This window comes from Siphateles boraxobius, unplaced genomic scaffold, assembly GCF_051911475.1.
Source record: "Siphateles boraxobius isolate OS27281-9 unplaced genomic scaffold, OSU_SipBor_1 22, whole genome shotgun sequence".
Taxonomy (NCBI): Eukaryota; Metazoa; Chordata; class Actinopteri; order Cypriniformes; family Leuciscidae; genus Siphateles; species Siphateles boraxobius.
Window position 1 is genome coordinate 41300001 of NW_027508833.1, and position 13513 is coordinate 41313513.

Consider the following 13513-nt stretch of genomic DNA (forward strand, 5'->3'; position numbering starts at 1 on the left):
CTGAGCCCGTCACATGACCACACTGACTTCCTGTGACATCACTGCTGTAGAGCCCGTCACGACCACACTGACTTCCTGTGACATCACTGCTGTTGAGCCCGTCACGACCACACTGACTTCCTGTGACATCACTGCTGCTGAGCCCGTCACATGACCACACTGACTTCCTGTGACATCACTGCTGCTCAGCCCGTCACATGACTACACTGACTTCCTGTAACATCACTGCTGCTGAGCCCGTCACGACCACACTGACTTCCTGTGACATCACTGCTGCTGAGCCCGTCACATGACCACACTGACTTCCTGTGACATCACTGCTGCTCAGCCCGTCACATGACTACACTGACTTCCTGTAACATCACTGCTGCTGAGCCCGTCACATGACCACACTGACTTCCTGTGACATCACTGCTGCTGAGCGTGCCACATGACCACACTGACTTCCTGTGACATCACTGCTGCTGAGCCCGTCACATGACCACACTGACTTCCTGTGACATCACTGCTGCTCAGCCCGTCACATGACTACACTGACTTCCTGTGACATCACTGCTGCTGAGCCCGTCACATGACCACACTGACTTCCTGTGACATCACTGCTGCTGAGCCCGTCACATGACCACACTGACTTCCTGTGACATCCCTGCTGTCTCTCCCTTCGCAGGTCGACTGGGTTTGGACTGCGAGGACGATTTCGCCTCTCCAATGCAAGTGAGAGAAGCTTCACTCGTGTTTCACCATTGCCCTCGATTCAAGAATCCTTCATTAACATGATCTAACAATGAAAAACACACAAAGTATTTATAAATCTCAGTTCATGTTCACAACATTTACTAATACCTTATTAAAATCAAAAGTTGTATCTGGTAATATTATTTAATGAACCTGAGCTGGCATGAACTAACTAACAGGGTTCGTACAAGGTGCTTACATTGCTTAAAGTACTTTTTGAAATCTAAGTCTTGGAAAACCCGTGTAAACAATCATATTTATGAAAAGGTAAATTCTTCGACAATACACAATATTTTCATGCTAAATTAACGCGGCAGTCTGTCTGATATATAAACATTTTGCATGGCTATGAGCGTGATATTGCTCATATAAATATCCACGTATATGATACAGCTTTCATTCTTCAGCTCAATCATATATTCATGAAAAAAATCTCTTTGAATTATGAAAGTGATATGATTATCATAGCATCCTTTCAATGGTTAAAGTCGCCAGTCATTGCATGTGCTGCACCTTATTAAAATATTGTTATTTATCTGTTTACCTTTTTTAGAATTTGAAAGGTAATAAAGATATTGTTTGATAAGTGAAATCTCTGATTCTAGTCCTTGAAATCCCCAAAAAGTAAGTGAAAAGTGTAGTTGTATTTTTCAGTATCTGTACGAACCCTGTGAAGAGCTGTGTTTTACTAGGCTAACGTGTTGACTAGCGTGCTGACTAGCGGCCTCTGCTTGTAGGTGGAGGTTCCTAAAGGCGGGGTCATCACCTCTGTGTTCTGCGGCAGCGACGGCACCTTCTTCCTCACCGACTCTGGGAAGGTTTTAGCCTGCGGGAACAACGAGCTCAACAAACTGGGTCTGAATCTAGGCATCACTGGGATCAAAAACCACTCGGGAGAAGTATGTCCATCGCTATTCGGCGGCTCTGCTAGTGACCTAGATCAGTAGGATTCACATCAGGCGGGAAACACGGATTGAACCACGGAATCCAGTCATAAAAATGTTATTTTGGATTTATAAATCAAACGTACAGCTGCACACTTAGTCAAATCGAGTCTGTGAATATTAAAGCAGATAATTGACCCAGAAATTAAAAATTATATAAGTCTTTCGTTCATCTTCGGGACAAATGAAAATATTTTAATGAAATCTGAGAGATTTCTGTCCCTCAACTTATATTATTAAGTTGTTCAATTTGATGAATTCAGTTGATTCGACATGCTTTTTGATTATTAAAACCTAACTAAACCAATTAAATGGAAAACCTTTAAAAATAAAACAGAATTTGAGTAAAAATCAAATGTATTTCACGGGGCCCTAAACATTTTGGTAAAACTTTACTTAACGCCTTTATGTATAGTGCATTATAAGAGTATTTTTAATGCATTTTTTATGCCTTGTAATGCACCTTATAATGCATTATATAGTCTCATGAATAACTTACTACGTTAATGAACACACCTTTAGAAAGTATAATACATTAAAACACATGATAAACAATCTGCAAATGTCATAATGCATTTTAATTTTGGTTACAATTATTTATGAAAAGATCAAATGCATTATAATGTACTTAATTAATACCTTTATAATGCATTATACATAAGGGCTTCAAGTAAAGTGTTACCAAAATGGTAATAAATTGTTTAGTATTTCATTTAATTAGACATGCTTTTTGGTTACTTGCATTTGATTTAGCTGTTAAAATCCAGAAAAATGAGAATGTAAAACCCGATTTTGGTAAATGAGCACTGATTAGGCTATACGTATTTTATATAGGCAATTAAAGGCCTATTATGATTTATGGATTATTATTATTATGGCGTGATTAGTCGACCAATGGCTTAAATGGATGATTACTACTCGACTAGAAACATCTTTAGAGGATTTGGATCTGGATTTTAACAGTTAAATCAAATGCTAGTGACTAGAGCTTACTTGCATTTGATTTAAGTGTTAAAATCCAGGAAAATGAGAATGTAAAAGCTGACTTTGGTAAATGAGTGTGTTGCTGATGTAGTGATTGTGAGCTGTGTGTGTGCAGAGTTATCAGGGGATCCCGTACACCACCACACTCTCGCTGGTCCGGCTGCTCTCGCGCTTCAAGATACACTTCATCTCTCCGGGAAAGGCCCACACCGGCGCCATAGACGGTGCGTTTGCACACACACACACACACACACTGCTCTCACTGTGCGCCGCCTCGTAACCCAGGCTCATGGTGTTATCCAAATAATGGTGTGTTTCACATGGTATTTTTCACACAAAAAAAGAAGTTTATATCCTTTTCCTTCAATCCTGCCTGATCTGGCCTGAGCTTCTCTAAGCAATGTGTTCGCCTCTTCATGATGACTCGCTCGCTGTACGTCGCTTTGGACAAAGGCGTCTGCTAAATGACTAACTGTGCTTGTAAATGTGCTTGCGTGTGCAGAGCGCGGGCGTCTGGTGACCTTCGGCTGTAATAAGTACGGGCAGCTGGGGGTCAAGGACTTCAAGAAGCACCAGGGCGTGAAGGTGCTGGTGGGGCCGTTCGGGGGGAAGGTGGTGTGCAAGGTGTCGTGTGGAGACGGCTTCACCATCGCCGCCACTGAGGGTGAGCGACGCACACACACACACACAGCAGACACACACGCACACACACACACACACACACAGGAGACACACGGAACTGTCCTTCCATGGAAAGAAATTAATTAGTCTATTTAAAGCTGCTGTCCGTAACTTTTTTGGGTTAAAATTATCAAAAATAATTTTTTGAGCAAGTACATAACCAGCCAGTGTTCAAAACTCTCCGCTTGTGTAATATGATGAGCGATCGTTAGATTTAGTCAGTGCGATTTACTGCAATGCTTTTTCCCTTGGTTGATCAGACCAAAAGTATAATCTGTTTTATAACAAAAAGTTAAATTTTTGGGCAAATGTAAAAACCCGTTCTCACCAGAAGTAAAATAATAATCGTCAGGCTGAAGCAAATCCTTCAGCTCCTGCTGTTCTGGATAACACAAGAATAGGAGCCAGGAGAAAGTAGTTCAACACTTACTTCACCAATAAATTAAACATTTGTTTTGCTTATTTTAATGAATTAAATCTTTGAAGGTCAGAACAAAGTACATTGGTCAATAAAGTGAGGTTAACTGCAAAAAATATTTGCTTTATTTAACACATTTAATTATTGGAGGTTTTCGTAGTATTCTGATTTTGCAATTTACTGATTTTATTCATTTTGAGGAATCCTGAATCTGTTATTTGTGCAAGTACTAATGTAAATGCACACTCACATTTAGTCTAGAACTACAATAACCATCATGTTTACACACACGCCTCTGCACTACAATAACCATCAAGTTTACACACACACACCTCTGCACTACAATAACCATCAAGTTTACACACACACGCCTCTGCACTACAATAACCATCAAGTTTACACACACACGCCTCTGCACTACAATAACCATCAAGTTTACACACACACGCCTCTGCACTACAATAACCATCATGTTTACACACACACACCTCTGCACTACAATAACCATCAAGTTTACACACACACACCTCTGCACTACAATAACCATCAAGTTTACACACACACGCCTCTGCACTACAATAACCATCAAGTTTACACACACACGCCTCTGCACTACAATAACCATCAAGTTTACACACACACGCCTCTGCACTACAATAACCATCAAGTTTACACACACACGCCTCTGCACTACAATAACCATCAAGTTTACACACACACGCCTCTGCACTACAATAACCATCATGTTTACACACACACGCCTCTGCACTACAATAACCATCATGTTTACACACACACACCTCTGCACTACAATAACCATCATGTTTACACACACGCCTCTGCACTACAATAACCATCATGTTTACACACACACACCTCTGCACTACAATAACCATCATGTTTACACACACACCTCTGCACTACAATAACCATCATGTTTACACACACGCCTCTGCACTACAATAACCATCATGTTTACACACGCACCTCTGCACTACAATAACCATCAACTTTACACACACACACCTCTGCACTACAATAACCATCATGTTTACACACACACCTCTGCACTACAATAACCATCATGTTTACACACACACACCTCTGCACTACAATAACCATCATGTTTACACACACACGCCTCTGCACTACAATAACCATCATGTTTACACACACACACCTCTGCACTACAATAACCATCATGTTTACACACACACGCCTCTGCACTACAATAACCATCATGTTTACACACACACACCTCTGCACTACAATAACCATCATGTTTACACACACACACCTCTGCACTACAATAACCATCATGTTTACACACACACACCTCTGCACTACAATAACCATCATGTTTACACACACACCTCTGCACTACAATAACCATCATGTTTACACACACACACCTCTGCACTACAATAACCATCATGTTTACACACACACGCCTCTGCACTACAATAACCATCATGTTTACACACACACACCTCTGCACTACAATAACCATCATGTTTACACACACACGCCTCTGCACTACAATAACCATCATGTTTACACACACACACCTCTGCACTACAATAACCATCATGTTTACACACACACACCTCTGCACTACAATAACCATCATGTTTACACACACACGCCTCTGCACTACAATAACCATCATGTTTACACACACACACCTCTGCACTACAATAACCATCATGTTTACACACACACGCCTCTGCACTACAATAACCATCATGTTTACACACACACACCTCTGCACTACAATAACCATCATGTTTACACACACACACCTCTGCACTACAATAACCATCATGTTTACACACACACGCCTCTGCACTACAATAACCATCATGTTTACACACACACACCTCTGCACTACAATAACCATCATGTTTACACACACGCCTCTGCACTACAATAACCATCATGTTTACACACACACACCTCTGCACTACAATAACCATCATGTTTACACACACACCTCTGCACTACAATAACCATCATGTTTACACACACACGCCTCTGCACTACAATAACCATCATGTTTACACACACACACCTCTGCACTACAATAACCATCATGTTTACACACACACGCCTCTGCACTACAATAACCATCATGTTTACACACACACACCTCTACACTACAATAACCATCATGTTTACACACACACGCCTCTGCACTACAATAACCATCATGTTTACACACACACCTCTGCACTACAATAACCATCATGTTTACACACACACACCTCTGCACTACAATAACCATCATGTTTACACACACACGCCTCTGCACTACAATAACCATCATGTTTACACACACACACCTCTGCACTACAATAACCATCATGTTTACACACACGCCTCTGCACTACAATAACCATCATGTTTACACACACACCTCTGCACTACAATAACCATCATGTTTACACACACACCTCTGCACTACAATAACCATCATGTTTACACACACGCCTCTGCACTACAATAACCATCATGTTTACACACACGCCTCTGCACTACAATAACCATCATGTTTACACACACACCTCTGCACTACAATAACCATCATGTTTACACACACGCCTCTGCACTACAATAACCATCATGTTTACACACACACCTCTGCACTACAATAACCATCATGTTTACACACACACGCCTCTGCACTACAATAACCATCATGTTTACACACATGCCTCTGCACTACAATAACCATCATGTTTACACACACACCTCTGCACTACAATAACCATCATGTTTACACACACACACCTCTGCACTACAATAACCATCATGTTTACACACACACCTCTGCACTACAATAACCATCATGTTTACACACACACACGCCTCTGCACTACAATAACCATCATGTTTACACACACACACCTCTGCACTACAATAACCATCATGTTTACACACACACCTCTGCACTACAATAACCATCATGTTTACACACACGCCTCTGCACTACAATAACCATCATGTTTACACACACGCCTCTGCACTACAATAACCATCATGTTTACACACACACACCTCTGCACTACAATAACCATCATGTTTACACACACGCCTCTGCACTACAATAACCATCATGTTTACACACACACACCTCTGCACTACAATAACCATCATGTTTACACACACGCCTCTGCACTACAATAACCATCATGTTTACACACACACACCTCTGCACTACAATAACCATCATGTTTACACACACGCCTCTGCACTACAATAACCATCATGTTTACACACACACGCCTCTGCACTACAATAACCATCATGTTTACACACACACACCTCTACACTACAATAACCATCATGTTTACACACACACGCCTCTGCACTACAATAACCATCATGTTTACACACACGCCTCTGCACTACAATAACCATCATGTTTACACACACACCTCTGCACTACAATAACCATCATGTTTACACACACACCTCTGCACTACAATAACCATCATGTTTACACACACGCCTCTGCACTACAATAACCATCATGTTTACACACACGCCTCTGCACTACAATAACCATCATGTTTACACACACACGCCTCTGCACTACAATAACCATCATGTTTACACACACACGCCTCTGCACTACAATAACCATCATGTTTACACACACGCCTCTGCACTACAATAACCATCATGTTTACACACACGCCTCTGCACTACAATAACCATCATGTTTACACACACGCCTCTGCACTACAATAACCATCATGTTTACACACACGCCTCTGCACTACAATAACCATCATGTTTACACACACGCCTCTGCACTACAATAACCATCATGTTTACACACACACCTCTGCACTACAATAACCATCATGTTTACACACACACCTCTGCACTACAATAACCATCATGTTTACACACACGCCTCTGCACTACAATAACCATCATGTTTACACACACGCCTCTGCACTACAATAACCATCATGTTTACACACACACGCCTCTGCACTACAATAACCATCATGTTTACACACACGCCTCTGCACTACAATAACCATCATGTTTACACACACGCCTCTGCACTACAATAACCATCATGTTTACACACACACGCCTCTGCACTACAATAACCATCATGTTTACACACACGCCTCTGCACTACAATAACCATCATGTTTACACACACACCTCTGCACTACAATAACCATCATGTTTACACACACACGCCTCTGCACTACAATAACCATCATGTTTACACACACGCCTCTGCACTACAATAACCATCATGTTTACACACACACCTCTGCACTACAATAACCATCATGTTTACACACACACGCCTCTGCACTACAATAACCATCATGTTTACACACACACCTCTGCACTACAATAACCATCATGTTTACACACACGCCTCTGCACTACAATAACCATCATGTTTACACACACACGCCTCTGCACTACAATAACCATCATGTTTACACACACACGCCTCTGCACTACAATAACCATCATGTTTACACACACGCCTCTGCACTACAATAACCATCATGTTTACACACACACGCCTCTGCACTACAATAACCATCATGTTTACACACACACCTCTGCACTACAATAACCATCATGTTTACACACACGCCTCTGCACTACAATAACCATCATGTTTACACACACACGCCTCTGCACTACAATAACCATCATGTTTACACACACGCCTCTGCACTACAATAACCATCATGTTTACACACACACCTCTGCACTACAATAACCATCATGTTTACACACACGCCTCTGCACTACAATAACCATCATGTTTACACACACACGCCTCTGCACTACAATAACCATCATGTTTACACACACACGCCTCTGCACTACAATAACCATCATGTTTACACACACGCCTCTGCACTACAATAACCATCATGTTTACACACACACGCCTCTGCACTACAATAACCATCATGTTTACACACACACGCCTCTGCACTACAATAACCATCATGTTTACACACACGCCTCTGCACTACAATAACCATCATGTTTACACACACACGCCTCTGCACTACAATAACCATCATGTTTACACACACACACCTCTGCACTACAATAACCATCATGTTTACACACACACGCCTCTGCACTACAATAACCATCATGTTTACACACACGCCTCTGCACTACAATAACCATCATGTTTACACACACACCTCTGCACTACAATAACCATCATGTTTACACACACACGCCGCTGCACTACAATAACCATCATGTTTACACACACGCCTCTGCACTACAATAACCATCATGTTTACACACACACGCCTCTGCACTACAATAACCATCATGTTTACACACACACCTCTGCACTACAATAACCATCATGTTTACACACACGCCTCTGCACTACAATAACCATCATGTTTACACACACGCCTCTGCACTACAATAACCATCATGTTTACACACACACGCCTCTGCACTACAATAACCATCATGTTTACACACACACGCCTCTGCACTACAATCACCATCATGTTTACACACACGCCTCTGCACTACAATAACCATCATGTTTACACACACACCTCTGCACTACAATAACCATCATGTTTACACACACGCCTCTGCACTACAATAACCATCATGTTTACACACACGCCTCTGCACTACAATAACCATCATGTTTACACACACACGCCTCTGCACTACAATAACCATCATGTTTACACACACACGCCTCTGCACTACAATAACCATCATGTTTACACACACACGCCTCTGCACTACAATAACCATCATGTTTACACACACACCTCTGCACTACAATAACCATCATGTTTACACACACGCCTCTGCACTACAATAACCATCATGTTTACACACACGCCTCTGCACTACAATAACCATCATGTTTACACACACGCCTCTGCACTACAATAACCATCATGTTTACACACACACCTCTACACTACAATAACCATCATGTTTACACACACGCCTCTGCACTACAATAACCATCATGTTTACACACACACCTCTGCACTACAATAACCATCATGTTTACACACACGCCTCTGCACTACAATAACCATCATGTTTACACACACACGCCTCTGCACTACAATAACCATCATGTTTACACACACGCCTCTGCACTACAATAACCATCATGTTTACACACACACCTCTGCACTACAATAACCATCATGTTTACACACACACGCCTCTGCACTACAATAACCATCATGTTTACACACACACGCCTCTGCACTACAATAACCATCATGTTTACACACACACCTCTGCACTACAATAACCATCATGTTTACACACACGCCTCTGCACTACAATAACCATCATGTTTACACACACGCCTCTGCACTACAATAACCATCATGTTTACACACACACACGCCTCTGCACTACAATAACCATCATGTTTACACACACACCTCTGCACTACAATAACCATCATGTTTACACACACACCTCTGCACTACAATAACCATCATGTTTACACACACGCCTCTGCACTACAATAACCATCATGTTTACACACACACCTCTGCACTACAATAACCATCAAGTTTACACACACACGCCTCTGCACTACAATAACCATCATGTTTACACACACACCTCTGCACTACAATAACCATCATGTTTACACACACACCTCTGCACTACAATAACCATCATGTTTACACACACGCCTCTGCACTACAATAACCATCATGTTTACACACACACACCTCTGCACTACAATAACCATCATGTTTACACACACACGCCTCTGCACTACAATAACCATCATGTTTACACACACGCCTCTGCACTACAATAACCATCATGTTTACACACACACCTCTGCACTACAATAACCATCATGTTTACACACACACGCCTCTGCACTACAATAACCATCATGTTTACACACACACCTCTGCACTACAATAACCATCATGTTTACACACACACGCCTCTACACTACAATAACCATCATGTTTACACACACGCCTCTGCACTACAATAACCATCATGTTTACACACACACGCCTCTACACTACAATAACCATCATGTTTACACACACACGCCTCTGCACTACAATAACCATCATGTTTACACACACACCTCTGCACTACAATAACCATCATGTTTACACACACACGCCTCTACACTACAATAACCATCATGTTTACACACACGCCTCTGCACTACAATAACCATCATGTTTACACACACGCCTCTGCACTACAATAACCATCATGTTTACACACACACGCCGCTGCACTACAATAACCATCATGTTTACACACACGCCTCTGCACTACAATAACCATCATGTTTACACACACACCTCTACACTACAATAACCATCATGTTTACACACACACCTCTGCACTACAATAACCATCATGTTTACACACACACCTCTGCACTACAATAACCATCAAGTTTACACACACACCTCTGCACTACAATAACCATCATGTTTACACACACGCCTCTGCACTACAATAACCATCATGTTTACACACACACCTCTGCACTACAATAACCATCAAGTTTACACACACACCTCTGCACTACAATAACCATCATGTTTACACACACACGCCTCTGCACTACAATAACCATCATGTTTACACACACACGCCTCTGCACTACAATAACCATCAAGTTTACACACACACCTCTGCACTACAATAACCATCAAGTTTACACACACACCTCTGCACTACAATAACCATCATGTTTACACACACACCTCTGCACAACAATAACCATCAAGTTTACACACACACGCCTCTGCACTACAATAACCATCAAGTTTACACACACACCTCTGCACTACAATAACCATCATGTTTACACACACACGCCTCTGCACTACAATAACCATCATGTTTACACACACGCCTCTGCACTACAATAACCATCAAGTTTACACACACACGCCTCTGCACTACAATAACCATCATGTTTACACACACACCTCTGCACTACAATAACCATCATGTTTACACACACACACCTCTGCACTACAATAACCATCATGTTTACACACACACCTCTGCACTACAATAACCATCATGTTTACACACACGCCTCTGCACTACAATAACCATCATGTTTACACACACACCTCTGCACTACAATAACCATCATGTTTACACACACACCTCTGCACTACAATAACCATCAAGTTTACACACACGCCTCTGCACTACAATAACCATCATGTTTACACACACGCCTCTGCAATAACCATCAAGTTTACACACACGCCTCTGCACTACAATAACCATCATGTTTACACACACACGCCTCTGCACTACAATAACCATCAAGTTTACACACACGCCTCTGCACTACAATAACCATCATGTTTACACACACGCCTCTGCAATAACCATCAAGTTTACACACACACGCCTCTGCACTACAATAACCATCATGTTTACACACACACCTCTGCACTACAATAACCATCATGTTTACACACACGCCTCTGCACTACAATAACCATCAAGTTTACACACACACCTCTGCACTACAATAACCATCATGTTTACACACACGCCTCTGCAATAACCATCAAGTTTACACACACACGCCTCTGCACTACAATAACCATCATGTTTACACACACACCTCTGCACTACAATAACCATCATGTTTACACACACACCTCTGCACTACAATAACCATCATGTTTACACACACGCCTCTGCACTACAATAACCATCATGTTTACACACACACCTCTGCACTACAATAACCATCATGTTTACACACACACGCCTCTGCACTACAATAACCATCATGTTTACACACACACACCTCTGCACTACAATAACCATCATGTTTACACACACACACCTCTGCACTACAATAACCATCATGTTTACACACACACACCTCTGCACTACAATAACCATCATGTTTACACACACGCCTCTGCACTACAATAACCATCATGTTTACACACACACCTCTGCACTACAATAACCATCATGTTTACACACACGCCTCTGCACTACAATAACCATCATGTTTACACACACGCCTCTGCACTACAATAACCATCATGTTTACACACACACACCTCTGCACTACAATAACCATCATGTTTACACACACACGCCTCTGCACTACAATAACCATCAAGTTTACACACACACGCCTCTGCACTACAATAACCATCAAGTTTACACACACACACCTCTGCACTACAATAACCATCATGTTTACACACACGCCTCTGCAATAACCATCAAGTTTACACACACACGCCTCTGCACTACAATAACCATCATGTTTACACACACGCCTCTGCACTACAATAACCATCATGTTTACACACACACCTCTGCACTACAATAACCATCATGTTTACACACACACCTCTGCACTACAATAACCATCATGTTTACACACACACCTCTGCACTACAATAACCATCATGTTTACACACACGCCTCTGCACTACAATAACCATCATGTTTACACACACACCTCTGCACTACAATAACCATCATGTTTACACACACACCTCTGCACTACAATAACCATCAAGTTTACACACACGCCTCTGCACTACAATAACCATCATGTTTACACACACACCTCTGCACTACAATAACCATCAAGTTTACACACACACGCCTCTGCACTACAATAACCATCAAGTTTACACACACACACCTCTGCACTACAATAACCATCATGTTTACACACACGCCT

At 41.7% G+C, this 13513-nt stretch overlaps 1 protein-coding gene across 1 annotated transcript in view; it reads left to right on the top strand.

Moving 5' to 3' along the window:
• The window catches only part of nek9 (NIMA related kinase 9), a 61787-nt gene that overhangs the window by 23753 nt on the left and 24521 nt on the right, over nucleotides 1-13513 (top strand). The window contains exons 13-16 of the mRNA XM_077240176.1: nucleotides 668-714; nucleotides 1473-1634; nucleotides 2779-2887; nucleotides 3166-3327. Coding sequence (XP_077096291.1) covers nucleotides 668-714; nucleotides 1473-1634; nucleotides 2779-2887; nucleotides 3166-3327 — 480 coding nt within the window. The remainder of the gene's footprint in view (nucleotides 1-667; nucleotides 715-1472; nucleotides 1635-2778; nucleotides 2888-3165; nucleotides 3328-13513) is intronic.